Source organism: Notamacropus eugenii, chromosome X (genome assembly GCF_028372415.1).
Source record: "Notamacropus eugenii isolate mMacEug1 chromosome X, mMacEug1.pri_v2, whole genome shotgun sequence".
NCBI classification, from domain to species: Eukaryota; Metazoa; Chordata; class Mammalia; order Diprotodontia; family Macropodidae; genus Notamacropus; species Notamacropus eugenii.
The window spans coordinates 47,562,543-47,584,123 of NC_092879.1; the positions used below are offsets into that span (position 1 = coordinate 47,562,543).

At 38.5% G+C, this 21,581-nt stretch overlaps 1 protein-coding gene across 2 annotated transcripts in view; it reads right to left on the reverse strand.

Annotated features, from left to right (window-relative positions):
- Positions 1-21,581, reverse strand: part of TENM1 (teneurin transmembrane protein 1) — a 773,658-nt gene that overhangs the window by 214,938 nt on the left and 537,139 nt on the right. For both annotated transcript variants that reach the window (XM_072626495.1, XM_072626494.1), the window contains exons 8-12: positions 21,030-21,229; positions 19,601-19,811; positions 13,889-13,990; positions 11,560-11,754; positions 8,235-8,435 (exon numbers count right to left, since the gene is read on the reverse strand). In XM_072626495.1, coding sequence (XP_072482596.1) covers positions 8,235-8,435; positions 11,560-11,754; positions 13,889-13,990; positions 19,601-19,811; positions 21,030-21,229 — 909 coding nt within the window. The remainder of the gene's footprint in view (positions 1-8,234; positions 8,436-11,559; positions 11,755-13,888; positions 13,991-19,600; positions 19,812-21,029; positions 21,230-21,581) is intronic.

The window sequence follows — 21,581 nt, forward strand, 5'->3', positions numbered from 1 at the left end:
CCAGAAATGGGAGGGAAGATCACATAGGTAGTAGATTAAAGCTGCAATTCTAACACAAATTTCAGTCCAGTTCTGTCTCCACTGTAGGACCCGATCTGTAATGGTCCACACCTATCTTGGTGTTGAATAGCATTCATTCACTCTCCTAGCCAATCAAAATTCCCCCCAAGATAGTAATTTTTCCTCTTCACCATGCTGCTGCCTCTTGTAAGTCCAATGCTCAGCACTTTACCTGAGTTCCTGTTTACATCCCAAACCTTTTTAATCATTGAGAATTCTTGAAGATAAGGAACATATCTTCAGTTTCTTGCTGAAGCATAAATACAACCCACAGAGTAGTGTTGAGCCCATAATGCTGGTTGTCAATGCTGCACTGCATTAGAGCTCCCAGGAGCTCATGTTACTGAGGGACTAGAGAGACAGCAGAGCAAATGGAAAGAAGAAAACAGCTGCCATGGCACTGGTTTCTGGCCCTTTTGGCATTCCATCTGACAAGTTGGAAGAGCCAGAAATAGATTGAAGACAACAACTCCAATCTAAGTACCAACTCTGGATGGAACAGAACCAGGTATACTCTCTAATCAGGGGAAATTCAGGTAACACATGGAAAGCTCACTCTTTTCCTGAGTACAGAGCTGAGTACAGCCCTCTCACACTCAGAAAATGCCAAGATGATCAGCTCTTTGGCCTGACAACAGAAATGAATGTGTCCTCTATGGAAGCTAACCTTGCACATGAAAATGGCCAGGAGAAACAGGAGTTCCAACTAAGTAAAGACTGGAAAAAATAGTTTACTTCCCTAGTATTTGGAACTCTTTATAAAGGGGTTGTGGTATGCTGGGAAGAGCACCAGACCTTCATGGTAGGCTTGGATTCAATATCAGTCCTGACATTCACAGAGAGAAATGTGAGTTATTTCAAAGCATTTTCATATTTACTAGCTAATTTTTTCTTATAGTCCCTGTGATCGTCTCTGGATGCGAAATTGATGCATAACAAGAAAAAGAACAGTGACATATATAGAGTGCTTTAAGGTTACAAAAAGCATTTTTACATAGATGATCTTACTTGAAAATAGGGCCAAAGCAAAGATAAAATGTGGTAGTTTATGCACAGTTCAGTTTTTAAGGACATTTTAAACAGTTTGTTTTCTTGTCACTGAACATCCTTGACCTTGCCAAATCAGAATGAATGATGTCCTTAATGTGCAGTTTCCTAAATTTCAAGATTTTTTTGATTGCTATATAATGGTTTATCTAATTTTTTATAAGTTGCAGTTTTCAATGCTTAATTTCAAAATCAACTTAAGATGTCTTGAGCTCCATTAATACACTATAATGCTGCTTCACTCATTTTACTTTGAAGTACTTCCTTTAAAAATGTGCCACTCTAATGATTTTAAATCACTTTACAATGCACAGACCAATTTACAATTATTACAGAATTTTACTATTCCCCCTCCCCCAAAGCACTTCAGTTTTAAAGACACCCTGTATTTGGCAACAGAGAGTTAACTTTTAAAACGGGACAAATGCACTTTTGTACAATTTACAAATTCATTCTGTCCTCTCTACAATGTGCAAAGGACATTATAAAACCTCCTTATAATATATTTTGTTACCATCTCTAGTAATGGCACCTTTTCTGCCCCATACTCCTCAATCCCAATTAATGTAAAGTAACAAGATGGTCTACTGTCCTGTTATCTTTATTAAGTGAGAACATCCATTTGCCCGAGTTAAAGAATCAATCAAAGGTGTGAACAATTCCTAGACACCTCTATTGAATCAACCAGTCAATCAAAGGTGTAAACGAGGTACAAAATGAAGGAAGGCAGTTTAGACCATATAAGAAATGCCTTATGGTTGGTTGAAGAGAACCAGTTACACTCTGTGAGTCATGGAAAAACCTCAAAGGCAGTTTAGAATCTGGCAGATAATTTCAGAGGCAAGGGCAGCATAAGCTTATGGATCAATAAGAAAGAGTTGCCTCAAAAGACGATCCACTTGGTTTTGATTAGTCTGTGTTAAGTGAAGTGAAACGTAAAGCTGTTAATTAGCAGCCTTAGCAAAGGAACTCTTTACAAATATACCACTGAAGCTGGAATATTAGTTACTATTCCAACCAATTGTATTAGTGATGACTTACTGAATACTGTTCTAATCATTCAATGACATTCCCTTTTTGTGTGTGAGAATAAAACAATATGTTCCATAGCTGATTCATGTTTATACTCTGAGTACCTTTTTATATTCTGCCTCCCCCAGGCACTTGCTGGGGAAAATCCTTAAGCCAGAGCCCAAAATAGAGGTGTCTTTAGAGTAGTAGGAGTGAGATCATGAGCTACTAATTATGAGAAAAACGAACCTGAGTTTTCCCATCTATAAAATGAGGGTAGTTGAATTTGATTATTTTTAAACTTCAGTGCAGCTTTAAAATAGTAGGATTCTGAACCTGGGAGATCAGCAGTCACTAAAGTAAGAAACTATAAAATTCAAAACTGGAGAATTTAAAACTCAGAAGTCATTTAGTCTTTAAGCCCTTTATTGTACAGCTAGGAAATGTGATGTTCAGAAAGGGCAAGTGGTATGTTTGAGACCACATACGAGCAAACTCAGCACTTGCACCCCATCCCAGTCCTACACTATTTAAGTATGGGAACATGTTATTATTCTCTACCCCACAAATATCCAAAGACATCTTGGTTAGCCGATCAAATCATGATGCCTAAACGAATTCTAAGTATCAGGCTTTGTACTTTCATCATGCCCTTGCATGCTCAACCACAGATAATTTTCTTGCCACGCATATGGCACCCTATTGAATGCAATCTTTCTCCCCGATTTGGAAAACATCTGAAAAGCTTTCATGTATTACAAAAGCCAGGCAGCTGGAGTGGCAGCTGAAAAGCAGTAACCTCTTAATTCCAACTTATCAAACTGTCACCAACTGGAATGCATTTTTGCTCTCACTGTTAATGATAGGATAAGCCCCATGATTTGAACTGTGTGGGAAAGAAAAGCAAAAGTTTAGCTTTAAAACCAACTGGCATTTAATGTGCAATAAACTACCTGTCTTTACCATACATGTAGCCCCATGGCCAATGGGCAGCACATCCCCTCATGCTGAGAGAAGTTTTTTGAAAAAGGGGATTTTTAAATTTGTCTTAGGTTCTATTCTCACTCAAAACCCAAGAGAAATCTGATGGTGACAAACTGTCTGAGAGGATGATGTAGTGTAAATAGCTAATTAAAATAGAGGGATACTCCACTTTACCTTTACTGCCAATTTCGACACACTTGATTTGGCCCAAACTGTCTAAAGTTTGCTTTTCTGCTATATTCTAACTTTCTGTAATCAGTTTCATCACTTGAATTAAAAGCTGTAACCACATTGAAGTTGTGGAAATCATTTTTCCATGTAGGATTTGGACATATTAAATCAAGAAAATCAGAAATGACCCATGGCTCATCCTTTAAGGTACAGTAGTGATTTGATCACAGGGTGGCATAATTTGGGCACTGAGGCAGAGAAACTGAAGCCACCAAAAGCATACTTTACAGGCATGCTTGTCTCCATGTATGGAAAAAGTAAATGATGCAAAATCTTAGCATGTGCTATATACTGTATACCTGTTGATTGATATAGGAAACTTTCTGCTAAATTTCCAAGACTTTTTTTAGTATTATGGATATGTGCATTTGTTCAGTGCTTTTAATAATCCTACAACACATCTCCATGTTTTTAACACCAGGATCCTATTGGTGATAATATATGATTACAAGTGATGGAATGGCACAATCTCTAAAGAATTCAAATTACAAGTCACTCAAAAGGCAATGGATACATGCATGGTTTGTGTGCAAGTCGTGCAAAACATATCAAAGAGATTTATGAATAAGAGTGTACCTGCCCTGTAGCAAGAACAGTGGATAACTTATGGGCAACCCGGACGAAACATTGGTATCCATTCAATGTCAATTCATCTTTCCCCTCTCCTCTTTAATGGTTTTTCTATTTAAAAATTTTTAACGTCGCTTTTCAAATTCTTAGTTCCAAATTATCCCCTTCCATTCAGTCCCTCCCCCACCACTCACAAACATAATGACCAAGGTAAGCCATGGAAAAGAGATGAATAAGTGCACCTTCCTTCTTTGGAGACATAGGGTTTGATGGATGAATAATGCTGCAGTTATTATCAGACATGGTAGATGCACTGGTTCCTTTTGGTAAATTGCCCTTTTCCTCTTTCTTTTTTATTTTTTGTTACAAGGAATAGCTCTCCAGGTAGGAAAAAGGTAAAGGATATAATTAGAATTGAATGTGGTACAAAAACAAAAGATATCAACAATTTAAAAAAATTGAGATGCCGTCTCACAGAATCATAGAATTCCAGAATCTCTATGTTGAAAGAGATTTCAGAGGCCATCGTGCCCAACCTTTCCCTGTACATGAATCTCTTCTAGAACATCTGTGCCCTTGCTTGAAGGTATCCAATAATAGGGGAACTTGCTACTTTTGAAAAGAGTCTATTCCATTCTTGGAGAGATCTAACTGTTCAAAAGTGAAATTCTTGAGGACAGAGCAGATGTTATTTATTAATTTGCATTCTAAATGTCTTGCACATAGTAACTGGTTAATAAATATTTTCTGAATTCAACTGGGCCGATTTTCCTGTGCCAAAGGCCACCTCTTTACAACACGTATTGCTCCTAGTTCTGGCCTCTGGGGCCAAGAAGAATGGATCTAATTCGTCTTTCACAGGGCAGCCCTCCCAATATTTGAAGGCAGTTACAGTGTGCTCCCCAAGTCTTCTTTCCTTCAGGTTAAATCTAGACATGCACAGACCAGAGTCATTTGAACATCGTGTCCAAAGCATATTCTGGAAAATAATCTATAACCTCCAGTTTCAGGTTCTCAATCTAGTTATATCAGTTAACATTCTTTTCTTGAATATGCTCAATTCTAGCAGTTGTGCACATGTCAGAAGAATGTTCCTTTGAATGACGTGAGGGATGCGGAAATTCTTGTACACATAGCATCTGAATTACACTTACAGCTAGGCTTCTTTATCAAACTGCATGGGTGACCCGGCTATTATTGCTTTGTGTGAAGGAAAAACAATAAAGTGCAAGCACTGATCATTGTAAATGGCCTAATCAATTTCTGAAAACTGCAGGAAAGAGAGCTGTGTGTGATAGACATGGAGAGTCAAATGAAAACTTTTAGATAAGAAAACAAATTATTTTTTTCCCCTCATATGGTCTTTGCATTATCAAGGAAATAGTTTCAATGGCAACAATAGAACCTCCTCCTCTAATTATCTTTTTTATTAGTGGATACACATCATCTTCCATTAAGTAACACTTGCAAAAATTAATGAGACACTGCCATAATGAATATATAGCTATAAAACGAGATTTTAAATCTGGTAAAGACAAAACAAAAAGGTTTGATATCACTGTCACCATGGACACCTGTAGAATGAGAACACAAATACTGCATATTAATATTGTTTCACCACAAATGATATGGAGTAAAAGTTACAGAGCCAATAGGCAATTCCAAATCATTGTCAGTGGAACAATATATTTAATCAGAGATCCTGGAGCTGCAGAAGATTCCAAGAGATCATGTGCTCCCTATGTCTCCCTGAGTTATAGAAAGATGTGTGATGTCCAGCAAGGCTTAGTGATTTACCTAAAGTCACTGTACTATGAAACAATATATCGTAGTCCCCATAGAATGTCTTAAAGGTATGACAGTCTTACAATGAGTTCTTTTTGGCATGGAAATAGGCTCCATGTTGGTAGTTCTTGAGAAAATGATGTTTACACAAGGCTTGGTATAACTATTAGGCCAATGAAGCACACAAAGTGTCATGGAATTGGGGAGAGGAGAAAGGTTTTCTTTCCCCTCCCCCTGATCCATATGATTATTTAACTTCTATGAATAACAATGCTAGTTATTTGTGCATATCAATAGGGTAAATTGACCCAAAAAAGCTTTATGAGGAGGATAAGGGTTCAGGAGTTGTAGATGGTAAGAGATCTTAGGCAAGTCTATTAACCTCTCTATATTTCAATTTTCTCAGCTTCTCAATAAGGGTTAGCTTTGATCATGATGATAATACTAATTTGAATTTTTAAAAGCTCTTTGACTGATATGACACTTTAGAATTTATAAAAGTGATTTCTTTATGATAATTCAGTGAAATTGGTGGTACAAGTATTATGTCCCCATTTTTCCAGATAAGAAAGGTGATCTTTTAGCTTTCTTCCACTTCTAAAGTGCAATGATTCTTTCTTTTTCTTCCTTACCTTTTTTCTTCTTCTACTTCAGTGGTATTTTAAGTTACATACGCCTAATGTAGGAGAAGAGGAGGTGGCCAATCATATTACTACTGCCCTCCATAGAATGTTGGGAGGAAATGTACCTCATAGAAATTCTTGAGTTGGTTCTATCGTGTATACAAAAGTATCCTTTCTAAGTTGGTTGTCTCATATATGAACATTCGTGACAAGAATTTGCAAAAAAATCCACCTGTAAGATAATTGTAATTATCTGTTGCACAGGAAGAGGAGGTGGAAAATTTCTATAAAGGCCCTCTAAAATCAATCAATATGTATTTGCTTTGAATACATGGTGATTTCAATGGAAAGGTGGCCAGAGGAAAATATGGTGAAAAAATTTAGAAATTGCAGTATAAGACTAAGAAATAAGCCAGGCTAAAAGCTTGTAGACTATACAGAAGAGCCATGCTTATATACAAGGAGTGCTTTCTTCAAGAATTTGTGATGCATGAGAACAAGGAATAACAAAAAGGAAGCTGATTATATTTTAAAAGGCAGGAAATTAATGTTTGTTAATATGGAAGTCACATTTAAATCTATTATCAAGGTACAGCCAAACCACTGACTTGTTAGATTAAACTTCAAAGTCAAAAGTGATATAAAAGAATCAACGTGGGAGGAGACATGGTGTACAATTGTACCAACATGATCTTTACTCATTTAAATAAGCTGCTGACACTGAAAAATGAGAAAGGGATAAAAGAAGGGACATCTACAGTGACCATTTCCTACACAATTTTAATGCATAAAAATCAACAGCCAAAATGTGGAGACCAATTCTCCATGCCTATATATCAATTCATCCAGCACCTACTCCACCTCTTTGCCAAACAGAAGATCTAATGTATCTGAGATATGACAACTAAGGATAATATTGGTTTGAAATATAAAATTATTTACAGCATCTTACAACAGATGGTTATAATGGAAGGTTATAAAATGTATTCCTTCATAAAACAACAGAAAATAGTAGAGGGAAAGCCAGACAACTAAACTTTGTCATCCTATGGATATTTAAGGAAGGAATTATAAGATAATAAACAGACCAAAATGAAAAAAAAAAGGCATTTTCAAGATCTCGATAAATTCTTTTCTTTATCAATCAGTAAGTGGCCACCACATTTGAAGTCTAACATCAAGTTCCCAGTGTGTTGCATGATCAAGCAAAAGTGGTTGCAAAGAAAACAGTTGAGAAGAACATTTGAACTATACAAAGTATACTCAGAGGAAGATCATGCTGGAGTTAACACAATTTGGAATTCTCACAATATCTGAAAAGAGAGGAGGGTTTCCCAATTTTTGGGGAGAAAAATACCTCACAGATCAAAGCCAGGTGTTCTCAAAAATATAAACATAAACACATATTTCTGTTTTCTGATCTCTATAGAATCTTTCTGAGAATAAGCTATATGCATCCGGAGGGTATCCTTCGTGAAAGTAGGAGAAAGGGACAAGAAGGCTCTGGCAAATATTTTCCAGAAGACAAGTCAGTGAAAGGTGAGGGAGAGAATACAAGACCCCACTCTGTCATGTGTTGGTTATTAATAAGGTCCCTCCTCTGCATATGTAAGAATCTTGTAAGGTTCCTTGAAGGAAATAACAAGAGTAGAGACCTATTTGGTGACCCCTTGATTATCAGTACCTGCTCAGAGGTGTTAGCTGAAGCTGTGGGAGATGACTAAGATCTCTCAGAGAGAATCCAACAGAGAAGAGAGTACAGAATCTCACTAAAGTAAGCTATCACATAAAATATAGGCACTAGCATATTATAAAACCTAATGCAATAAGACACCAGTTCACCTACCTCCTTCACTTGGAGAAATCTCTGCTTAACAGAACAATTAGGGAGACATGGGGTGTGGGAAAGGAATGAAAATGTACCTGTGGAGCAGTCGGATCCTGTCCACTTGGGTTCACAGCTGCAGACTCCAGCATCCAAAAGGAAAGTTCCATGTCCTGAACACTGCTCTTGACATACAGGCAGAGGAGTTTCGCAGTTGACTCCTCCCCAGCCGGTGGAGCAGTGACATTCTCCTTTGACACAGATACCATGGCTGGAACACATTGGATCCAGGCAGTCCTCTGAAGGACACAAGAGAAAGGGAAAAGAAAAGCAGCTGTGGCCAGTATAGCCAAGGAAAATGAAATTGACACACCCACACTGATTTGCTAATAACATAACAAGAATGTTTTTCAATTAGGCAATACAATGATGCATGCAAACACTGTGTTCAAATCAGTCGGATTATTAACACTTAAAAATCTGGTAGAGTATCATAAAGGTTGCAACCTAAATGGAGGAGGAAGCCACACATATGCTGTGAGAAATTGGGAAGTGTTGTGGAACATCTGTTACCCGGGCACAAATGGGTGGTTGTAACAGTGGCACTTGTCAATGGGAATTCCACAGTCTTACACATAGAGCCAAAGGGCTTCTGAGAATTCATTGCCTTAACCTTTCTTAAACTAGAATCATAGCTCCCAGAAGGAAGGAAAAAGGCTTCTGTTTGACATGTGTAGATGTGTATCAAAAAAAATGATGACTACTCAGTAGTGGCTGAGATAGCTCTGCTCTTCCACCAATGTGCACAACTGCAGTGGTTCCATTAAAAACTCATTTCCTCTTTAGGAGACTCTTGCCCAATCCTGTATTCCCAAACTCAAACCTCTTCCATTCCACGGTAGTGTTACCTGTATGAGGGCACAGTGTTTTCGTCGTCTCAGCGCACATCACAGGCACAAATTCCATTTGCTCCAGGTCCTCCAAGCCTTTGGGATTTTGTGGCACCTTCTACTACATACGTGCATCTCTTTTAGCTGGGAAGTTCCCATGCTTGCCTTGGGGATATAAATTGCTTTGTGCTTTGATTATGGGTTACCATTCCATATAGAAAGGAAAGGATGTTTTCCAAGTTTCTCATTTAATACTATCAATCTAACCCACTATCTAGACAGCTTTTATCTGGAGGAATCATTTTTTTTTCCAGAGATGATAACGAATTTGAACATTTGCTGCTCAATTCTCCTTATGACTAGTGAAAGGTATGTGCATGGTACCTGGTCAAGGTCAGTGCACTTACATGCCATCCGTCTGTGCTTATGGTGTACAACAAATCTAACTGCCCTACTGAGGCACCAAGCCCTGACCCTAGTTAGCTTCATAAACATTATGCTCTCTCTCACTGAGTTAATCAGGAAATAACTCCCGGGGGCCACACCTGATTTGTGTTCTGTAATTTAACAGTCACAACAACTTAGGGGCTGAAAGCTCAGCTCTATTAGTGGTGGCCATGACTATTACTCAAGAAGAATCATTTGGCCCATTAATCTGCAACATGTAATATGACTATGAACTTCTCTCATCTTGCCTGGGCAATTCTGTACTCACAAGATGCCAAATTGTATGAAAGAAACAGGAGAAGAGCACTTTGAATTAGTGACAAGTCTGACCTAGAGGATATTCTAAAAGAGAAAAACAATTTTATTGCTTTCAAGCACACACAAGAACTCGAACTTAGCTAATATATTGTTCTGCCTAGCAGAGATCCTTACGGGACCTGCTTCAATCGATAGATGTGATTGATATAGTTGGTGTTATAGCTAGCATGAACGATACTTAGACGTGTTTCTACTGTGTCTTAAAGTTTTGTAATCTTGACTATGTTAAATGCTCCTCCTGTAATCTTGCTTTTACCATTAATTTTCTTACCAAACTCTTATTTTGTGTAGATAATAAAATAGCAAACTAGAGCCTAGCCCCTGGTTTAAATGATAAGAAGTTCCAAATTGATGAGGCTTTACTGTAAGATATACTTAACTACATCATCTCATGGTGTCATCATAGATAACCTAACACCATTTTGAGACGTACATACGGATGGATGTGCATGCATGGGCATGCAGCATCTGAATTAGACTTTCAATTGAATCAATCTGTATCACAAGCAAATTTTATAGGGTCCCTTTTATAGGATCCTCAATTAAGTGCTGGAGGGGTCCTTCAGAGGTTTTTTAGTGCAACACTCTGATTCTGTAGAGGAGGAAAATGAGTAGCTTGCCCAGGGTCACAGAGATAATAAGTGACAGGGCCAGGATTTCACCTAGCGGGGAGAAGTGACCTAGGGGCTTCTGAGGCCAAATACAGGGCTCTTTTCAGGCTCCTCCTCTGCAGCACAGCTTCCTTTCCTAAATCTATCGCTAGAGGGCAGATACTATCTCCGGATCCCAATTCTACCATTGTTAATGGCCTGCAGGGTGAGTGGCTCAAGCCTTTCTTGCTCTGGGAGGGGAATGTGATTAAACCCCTTTCTGCTGTGTTATAGTCTTAATGAGATCCCTTCAGAAAGCAATTATGCCACATTTTAGGCGGCCTCTTTTCTGAACTACAGTTGTGATGAGACAATCTCCCACGGCCATGACTTAATATTATTTCTGAAATCAGTCATTTCTGAGAAGCATGGCATGGAAAAAGGTCCAATTACTTGTAAACGCATTATTTTCTAGTGTGTTTTCCTTTAATGACAAATTAACTGAAATTTCAAAATGTATTTTTAAAAGAAAGATCCTATGGGATAAATTGTAGCCTAGAGGTTTTGCCTTGACATCCACAAAGAGGTAAACTTGAGTCTACAGACATGAAGATCAATCTGTAGCACAAGAATGCTCTGTATACAGATTCAAATTCAGCTACACTGTTATTTAGATCCCAATATCTTTTTTTGGGGGGGTGCACAGAGACCTTCAATTTCACCATTTTAGGAAACTCCCTTCACCCACATTGACTGGCTACTCCTGTGTAATCTGGTGAGTTACAGCACTGCCCATAAGAGGCCTCCAAACTGAAATGACTTGTGTAGGGTCATACAGGTGAGTTGTGGGTGACGAGGAAGAGCCCCTACAACAGTCTTTGCTTTACTCTATAGGAATATGTGTGAGAGTGTGGTCTGTGACATTAAAACATCATTCAAATTAAGAAGAGTACGGAAAATGGAAGGGGGGAGGCCAATATAAATTGCCTATATACAATATGCACTCGGCTTTCTAAGTCATATTAAAGAAAGAAAGTCAGAAAGGAGAATGAGGTTTTCCTCCTCCCCCTCCCCCCAATAATCCTGAGAGACATTTGTTCATTTATGGCTCACAAAACTAACTAAGGCCTTCAGGAAAGGTATAAAATTGAAGCAAGAGAACAAGAGAGGGCCCTGACCTTCTTCGCAGACTTCGCCTTTGTATCCTGGCATGCAGATGCAAACTCCCATGATGCAGGTGCCATGGCCAAAGCAGGTTGGGTCAATGCATTGTTCCTCAGGAACATCACACTCTGGTCCTTTCCATCCATTCCGACAGACACAGTGTCCTTTCTCATACTCTCCATTTCCACCACATAGCACAGGGCATGAATCTGAAGGTTAGCAAATGGACTTGTAATGTTCTTGTAAGGCTTTCAAATTCTCCAAAGAGCAAATTAATATTGATTCTAGTATAATATTTCAGGCAAAAAAAATTGGTCCTATTTATGGCTTATACTTGCTTAAATAGAAACACGTTGATGATTACAAACACTGAAGTCATTTCCTTTCAGGAGGAATTGCATTGGGTATTTAGGTTGTAACGAAATCTCCCTAATTTTAACTTTTAGTTTTCTTCTACAGATTAATAGTTTTGAAATAATTTTCTTTTTCTCCTGGATTAGTTTATTACATAAATTCTAATCTGTCCTTCCTTTCACTACAAGTGGATCTTGCTTTTGATCAACCTGATAAATAAAAATTAAAATTCACCCAATACAAAGTTTACATCCTGATATGTTATTTAGATGGTTGATCAGAAATAATATCTTTCATTTGGCAAAATGCTCTCTTCTATATTATCTCTGTAATGTGCTACTACTACTATTACCATGACTAGTTAACATTTTTATAGCACTTTAAAGCTTACCACATACATATATTAGGCATTTGATCCTCTAAACAATCTTTCTTGTCAGGCAGGAGCTATTATCTCCATTTTTACAGATAGGGATATTGAGATTCAGAAATGTGAGGTGACTTGTGCAGAGTCACAGAACTGCTAAGTGTCGAAGGTAGGATTTGAACCTAGGTCTTCCTAATTACAAATCCACCTAAATGTAGTCAGGTGTGATTTCCTCGTCTGTAAAATGGGAATAATAACAGTACCAACTTCGTAGAGTTGTTGTGGGGATCAAATGAAATAACCTACGAAAAGTACTTTGCACACCTTAAAGTACTATGCAAAGATTATCGCTATTTATTATGCCTCCACCTACCCCTGTAACAAGCTCAGTATATTTATAGACTGCTAATTAGTCGATCAAAAAGTAGTGAGTTGGACATGGATGTGGTAGAGGGAAGAAGAGGAAGAAACCCAAAGCTAAAGGGTTAGATGCTATGCATGGTTTAATTAAGATATATTAAAAGGCAAGAGAAAGAATTCCGAAAATAATGCTGTAGTCCCCCTCCCAATCTATTTCTGATTTATGTATAAGTTTTCAAAGGTACCTCTAGAACTAGCCTTAGGCCAAAATATGGAGTAGGTGAAATCTGTATTCATTGTCTTTCTGAGCCCTTCCACTGCTTCCTCCTGAGCATCCCGATTCATTTAGCAACTTTCCCAACCCTGCTCACATCTTCACCTCCTCTATCAAAATTTGCTCTAGAGAAAATAGCTCATTCATATTAAGGTATAAAGACCTATATAGAGATTTGAATTTGAAAGGGACTGCAGAGGTCCCTTCCCCCCTTTATTTTATTGATAAACAAACTGCAATTAAGTGACTTGTCCAGAGTTACACAATTAGGAAGCATGTGTGGAAGAACTGGAGAGCAGCATTTTATCCACTATTCCATGCTGCCTTCTGGGAAAAATGAGTGATAGGTTGTCACTTTCAGGACATTAGCCTTTCAGTGAAAATGAAACCCTTGTCTCATTTAAACCAGCAGGTCCCCAAACAAGAGCTCCCCAATAGGCCAACCATGACAGTCTGCCAAGGTTGAATGAGGGCTAACTGCTGTCGGTATGTTGCTCTAATTTTAAAGAGAATACCAGCAAAATATTAAAGGTGTGTGGTGGCAGTTAGCCATTACATTTCTACCTCGACAGCCACCTGTCTGGATTGATGGGAGGATCAAGAGATACTATCTGTAAAGCACTTAGCACAGTGCCTAGCACACAGGAGGTGCTTAATAAGGCTTATTCTCTTCCTTTCCCCTTCCTCCTTGTGTTCTTTTTCAAGGAATCAGGAGAGGAGCAGAGTGGTTTCCTTTTATCAGGTCCCATTCAAAGGACTGGAGATCGCTGGTTTACTACAAAGTCATTAAGCTCCAACTGTGAAACTTCAGGTGTCAGCAGGCTGGGTGGTGAAAGGGGGAAGTGTCTTTATAAGCATCTAGCTACTTAGAAAGCCTCCTTGTAAGGCCATCCCTGAGCATATTTATTGCATAAATTAGCTATGTTTGCATTCCCCAATAATGACTATTTCTTCACAGTCCAACAGAACACAGTGTAGCATTCATTACCTCTTGCGCAGTCAGGGCCAAGGAATCCTGGGAAACAGTGACAGTGGCCAGAGATACACTCCCCATTTCCATTACAATTTGTAGAGCAGTCATCCATTATTTCTGCATAGAAACAGAACAAGAAACTTGAGGAGCCTTCTATGATGTGTTCAGTAATTGCACGCTTTCCAATTCATGGCCAGTGTATAATATGCATGAATCCAACCCTGCCTCTCAGGCCTTCTGCAACTTGATCTCTTATAGGACACTTGAGCTGGGAGGGGCTTCAGAGGCCATCTAGTCTGACCTCCTCATCATACAGTGGAGGAACCTGATGCCCAAGGAAGGCAAAGGCATTGGCTCAAGGTCACCCAGGCAGGAAGCAGCTAAGTTATGTTGTAAGTCCTCTGACTCCAAATACAGCATTCCTGCCACTACTCCAAAAAACAAAATAGGCTCAAAGATGTATCCTAAAAATGGAGATTCTTTCTTCTATTTTCACTTTCAGGAAAAGGAAAAGAAAGTTGCTTTTTAGGCAAGTTAGAATAGTTTATTTTATTCTGATTTTAAATATCGTAGACAATATTTCACTGTCATTAACAAGTGACAGTGGAAGACTTTAAAAGTAAGTGTTCATGTTAAATTCAGCACCGCTAAAAACCATTAGAACCGAAGCACTTTGTTGAGATGCCTTTCATTACTGTAAACGCTTATGCATGCTATGCCGCCGATTTCCTTTAAATCAGTTCATTGAGAAGCAGGTTTTTGTGGAGTTGAGTTCCGTCAGACTTTAGATGCACAGTGCAGGAAATTCCATTTTGTCATGTAAATAATCTGAATGTTGAGTGACAAAATTTCATTTAAAAACAAAAAAAAATTTAGTTCAATTCTACATTTATTAAATTCCTACTGTGTTCAGGACACTGAACACATGACCGGGGATAGAAATTGTAGAAAGGGCTCATGATTTCATCAGGGTACGGAACTCTTCAACTTCAATTCATTACGTAAGTCCCAAGAAAGCACACGAGGCAGAGAGGCGTTAAGGAAGTTGTTCAGGGTCACACAGCTGGTATGTGAGAGGTGGGATATGAATTGAGGTCTGACTTTTCAGCCCAATCCTCTTCATGATGGCACATTGCCATCCATACAAAGATGAAATGGGGCATCCAACTTGTCCTCATGGAGTCTCCAGTCAAATAGAGACATAAGGTATGTACATAAGTTACTATGATACAGGGAAGAACGAGGGAGAAAAAGTTCTCTGTGTCTTGGAAGTCATCCTGTCTAATATTTTGTTTCTGGAAACTGCTCCAATGAAGTCTATGGTTAACAGTTTAGCTTTAAGTAGCAACATTAGAATTGACTAATACTGTTAGAACACTAGACTTACAATTGGTAAGATCTGAGTTCAAATTCTGATTCTGGTATTTATTAGTTGGTAAGTTATTTAAGCTCTCTCAGCTTCAGTTTCCTCATCTATACAACAGGGACAAGAACAAGGCTGTTGTGAGAATCAAATAAGAGAATACATGTGAAGCCCTCTGTAAAACTTAAGCACTTTATAAATGTTAGCCATTATCCTTTTTTATGTGTCATATTCTTTTCTTTCTACTTTTCTAGAAACTCTCTCTCCACCTTCAGCTTAGTTAAAGCAGTTTTAGTAATGACTTGCAAATTTAAAACATCATTTATGGAAAGTTTTAGGTTTCTGCCTCATCTGAAAGTATGCTTAAACTCATGTTTAATCTGGGCTACTATTTGAATGTTTCTAAGGTGGTACATTCAATATCTCTAACAACCCGAGGCTTACCATCTAAGGCACTGGTGCTGAACAGTTTCAAAGTCAATCCTGTCAAAGCAGGAGACTTTACTCTGTCTGTCTGTCTGTCTCTAGGATACAGAAGTTAGAAAGTGACAATGAGGGGCTGGAAGCTGGGGCTCTGGGCTGGGGGAGGGGAAGAAAAAGAAGTTGATAGCTTTCTTGGTGATCACAGTAGGCAATACTGGAAAGGAATAACTAAACCGTGAGGGGGAGGCAAAGTACTTGTCCTCCTGACCCCTACATGAAGGCATGCACACAGATCTTCCTTTGCATGTTTATGATTGTGTTCTCTAACCCAAGGATTGGATGACTGGCTTGGATAACAGTCACATGACATTCAGCGAAGTACATCTGCGTTGGCAGGAATGCAATTCATGGCAAAGAGCCAACAACTGTAAAAGTCATTAAAATTAGTTATTTTGGGAAGACCATTATTTTTCTTAAGAGGTAGTCATGAAAAGGCAGAAAAACCATCTTTTGGCAAAGGGATACTGAAATTTTTTCTGTCACAGATGGAATAGCAATTTCCTGCTATAATTCCTCCTCACATCTCCAAGCTATAAAACTGTGTCTTATACCAAGTGGTAGTGACAGCTCTCATATCCACATTTAAATTTTGCTATTATGGATATTTAATAGGAGCCCAGGAAGGGCAGTTTCAGGAGTAAATATAGTTTAATATTACCTGAGCCCTTGGTGACAATTTTATGGGAGTGGCCTTGCAGGGATGTGGTTATTCTGGGGGAAAATGTTAATAAATTTTGCTTTCAAAATTAATAAAAGTCTCTGCATTTATTGACTTATTTGGGAGTTGTCTCTGGACTCTCAATAGTGAACAGAGCACTAGCAATGCAAACAAGAAGAGAAGCCAATATGAGATGCACTGAAAACTGTCACCTTCTCTGGGCAACAAAGAAGCATTGGCAGAGCCCAGATGCTCTAGGGAATCCACACAGAGTGGCTGATGGAAAATGTTCTGCTTTCCTTTTTCTCTTATCCTAGAGCAGGCTTCTGCTTCCAGATTTTCTGATTTTAATTGAGAAATACTTCCTAAAATTAAGTACATCAAGAAATTTGATTTTAAAAGTTTAAGTAAAATATGGTTCAGGCATAGGAACATATTGTTTACTGGTGCCACCATATACGTTGATAGGATTGCCTCCTGGCAGTAGACTGACTTTCAGGCTAGAGAAATATGAATGATAGGGGAAGAAAGGAGAGAAAGAGTGAGAGAAAGAGAAAAAGAGACGGGGGAAGGAGAAAAGAGATGGAGAAGAAAAGAAAAGAGAGAGGAGAGAGAAGAGAGAGAAAGAAGAGAGAGGGAGGAAAGAGAAGGAGGCAGGAGGGAGGGAGGGAGGGAGGGAGAGAGAGAAAGAGAGAGAGAGAGAGAGAGAGAGAGAGAGAGAGAGAGAGAGAGAGAGAGAGAGAGAGAGAAAGAGAGACACAGAGACAGAGAGAGACACAGAGAGAGACACAGAGAGAGAGAGAGAGATGGATGTACACAATGTGAGGGCACTAAGTAGACTTGGGGGCAGTGGAGGGAAGAGTGCTAAACAATGAGACAAGGTATATAGACAACAAGCTTTGCCCAAAGATATTCCTGATTTGCCTCTCACTTCCATTAGTTATAGGCATAGCTCAAGGGACAAATAAACTAGGCCTGATATGTCTTGGATGCTTTCAAGACTTCCTATCGTTAGTTCTAGCTTACTTTGACCATGATGCTGTTTATAGAAGTGTTAGTTACCAGCAGAAGACTGGAGTGATGAGCAGTTAGTAAACACATGACTACCTTATTATCTCTTTTGGAATTAGTGCAGTTTATTAAAACGTTCTGAAAGCTCTATTTTTTATCCAATTATCACCTCCCCCTTCAATTAGCTAAGTATTGATTCTGTAAAATTAGAGTTTATAGAAAAGACCTAGTTCTGTAATCTTTCTCTGTCTTTTGAAATGCATTCAGAATGGCAAAGGACATGCCTTTTTTGAAAACCTTCAACAGATGCCATTTTATTTCAAAATGGCAGGCTGAACTATATTGAGCCTAAATTGTGGTCATGTTGCAGTAATGTACAACAAGTCAAGAATGGGAAAGAGGTGGGAGTATAAGGGAAGGAGGTGACAAAGGAGAGCACTATCACTTCCCCAATACTTTAAAGTTTTCCCATGTCTCTGATTTCCTAGGAGAAACCCTAGTCTCTCATCATGTGTTTGCATGATCAAACAGGAATAGTATTAGAGCCTTTTCCACTGGGAACTTCTCTACTGAATTCAGGGAGATGGTAGAGGAGAGGAAAAAAGTTGAAATATTCTTTTTTCTTGTCTTTTAATTTAACAAACACATATTTGTCTTTCAACGATGTGGATCAGTGGAGTTTTCCTCTAGGAAAAAAATTCATTAGTACATTTTTATTGCCTTTCTTATTACTTTCTGGGTAACTTTGATAATATGATGACTAAGATGCCATTTTCCTTGTTCAAGTTATTCAATATTATGGAATATGGAATTCTATAAAATAGAATCATTAGGAACAGCAGATGGTCTAGCCATTCACAGTCAACCTGGTTTGCTAAACGTCTGGCTGAATGAACTAAGTAAAGGATAAAGTGATTAAGAGTCATAGAGTAAACAAAACAGTTGGAATGCATTATTTTAAAAGACTGGAGTGTCAAAACAATTCATATAATAAAACCTAGTGTCTGTGAGTTCTTCACCTTAAGTTCCTAAAGAACCCTGTTGTAGTCATGGTAAGTGAATTCACTAAAAAAAATAATAGCTAATGTGGCATCACTAAGTCAGGTGACACACCTGAGTATGTGGAGTTGCTGTACATTGAATTTAAGAGCTCTAAACACAGTTAAAAAGAAAAAAATTAGATTCTTTTCAAGTCATAAAAAAATTATCTGGTTTTCTTCAACAATAGGACCTTGAATAGCTCACAACATCCTTAAATGTACTATGTTTATTCCTTGTGTTAAGTTCTGTTGGGGCTTACATGGGTCTAGACTCAATCTTTCTAAAAAAATCTGCAAAACTACCCTTATATTATTTTTAAATGATATTTGAAGCACTTGTTTAAAAAAATTCATTCCAATGCAATTCAAGCATTTATTAAAGGGTATGCAAGGCACTGTGCCAAGCACTTGAGATAGAAAGAAAAACGTCCTTACTTTCAGGGAGTTTATATTCCATTGGGGGTGGGGGTGGGTGAGATATGACATACATGCCGAAAAGGAAATGTGAAACACACACCTATGAATAAAACAAAGGAATTTTAAGAAGGGGGCAATCATTAATAACTGGGGTGGGAAGGTTGGAGAGTCTGAGGAGAAGATCAGGAAAGGCCTCATGTAGGAGGTGGCTTTTGAGTTGAGCCTTCAATGGAAGTAGGAATGCTAAGAGATAGAAGACAGGAAGGGCATTCCAGGCATGGCAATGTAATGTCATGTATGGGTAATAATAAATTGGCCAGTTTATTTAGAATGTAGAGCGTGAGGCGGAGTAATGTGATATTACTCTACAAAGATATTTTGTAGTCAGATTATAAAAGGCTTTAAGTGACAGATGAGAGTATATTTTGTCTAAGAGGCAGTAGGGAGCCACTGTAGCTTCTTGGGAAGGGTGGTAACAAGGTCACACATAAATTTTACAATCTTGTTTATTAGTATAGTTTCAATGTCAATATTTTCCAGTTAGTCATTCCTGAGAGTTGCCAAAAACAGATGCATGATGAGCATTTCTAAATAACAATAAATAAAATGAAAATGCCTCAAAATTGGTCCATTGTGATTTTAAGGCAGAATGATTACTGTATGTCAATGACATTAATATGCTACTAAAATGATGCCTTTCTGGAGATTTCATGCACATATCTATAGTTATGCACACTTTTGTTCCTGTATCTTACCAATTGCTGTAGTTAATACAAACACTTGCTCCATCTTTTTTCCATCATTGTAGAAGGCCAGGTACCAAGCCCCTTGGTCCATGTACTCGATGAAACCTGTCTCCTGAAGGGAGGTCAAGATCAAGTTCCTTGGACTATGCTGTGAATCTTCAGAGTTCTTGGGATCTTGTTTCTGGAGCTGTTTTCCATCCATCAGTTTTACAAAATCAAACTGCAAAGACAACGGAAACATAAACGAGCCACTAAAAATGTTTCACGATAAAAACCCAACTAATTTCAATATCAATATGATACTCAGGTTTCATTTGCTCTAGAGAAGGCAAATGCAGCAGTGGGTTGAGCTTTGACCTGGGAGCCAGGCAGATGGGGTCAAGTCCTCCCTCCAAGTGTGGGCACTCCCTCCCCTTTGCAGCAGCACCTCCGGCCACTCTTTACATTGCAGGAGAGGGCACCAACTTGCACCGGGAGAGAAAGGGCCCTCAGCAGATGTTTTCTATACCAAGGGAATCACAAGTCAGGTTAAAAAAGTTCTTTTGCTTTAGAAGGGGAGCTTAGACTATTAGACTTTTAGTCAGACCCCCTCATTTGACAGATGATGCAACAAATGAATCAGGGAGAGGAAACGATTAGCTTGAGGCTGCAGGGTGAGTCAGTGGCAGGTCTTGAAGTTATTTCATGCAAATAAAGCAACACATGACACATGCTTCTCTCATTCAGAATACAAATGTTGCATTTGAGCTAGATTTCCAGGCCCTTCCTGGTCTGAGTTCAGGAACAGTGCCTTAGTCCCTGGCAGATTTCTGACAGATCTACTGTGAAGAAAAAAAACAGCCAGTCTGGTGATCATTCTGAGCCCCAGCTTACTTATTCTCCCTGTCCTTTTTAGTAGGATCCTAAAGAGGGTCTGTGAGAGATGACGGAAAAGGAGAGATGTAAGGAACTAAGCATGCTAAAAAAATAAGGAAATGGTTGTGTAAGAAAGGATTTTTATCCTTGGGTAAAACCATAGCCCATCAACTTCTGACCACTTTATACAGAAAATCATCAACAAGAAGAGCCCTATCTCTCCATGGCTTTCTAAACTAGAAGAGTTAACCAGACAAAGATGGTGTCCTGACACAGAACAGCTTTTGGACTGGGAGTCACATTAAGCATTCTCACATTGTGCTCAGGGCCATCTCCCTGACTGCTGAACTCTAGGAATCAGGATTGGAGTTCCTAGGATGGTTCCTTATGTTGCTTCTTCTGAATACACTTGGAGAATATTGTTCATGAATTCTTTTTCATTAGTGTGATAGGTGAGCATTTGGAAAGTTTGCTCATGTCTACTTTTTTGTCATGTATTTCATTCTTGACTCTTACCTACCATGAACTCTTCGGCCTGTACTCATATAAGGCATCAAAGAAACCATCAATACTATGAAATTACCTGGGTGTGGGTAGGTGGAATGTTTCTCCTTCCATAAATTCCCAACAAAGAGTCCTTGGCTAAAGAAATGTTAAATTTCAGATAGACTGGATGATGAATCATGATCTGAAAACGCCAGAATAAGCCAGGTGGGATGGTCTGCATGACTTGGGCTCCTATGTCAACTTCTCCTGTGTCTATGGCTCGTCCCTTCTGAAACACTGGTATAAAGAAACAACAGCAAAATAGTTATATGTTAAAATTACAATAGATTCACAGAATCTTTATTCCCCCACATGAAATTTCATGCTCCCCCCATCTTGCATTTACAAAGCTAATTCTGTGAAACTTAATGCATTTAGAAATGTAGACTTATAGACACAGACCACCTTTTCTGGTTCCCTATTAAATTTCTTCTTATCAGAGTTAAAGCAGTAGTCTAGCTTATTAATATATCTAATAACATAGCAAAAGCCCAAGTCTGAGTAGGTCATTCCCAGGGTCACAAAGCACATTGCCTCAAAGATTAAAAAAAAGAAACAAAAAGTCCTTTCTTACACATGTAAAGCAGAT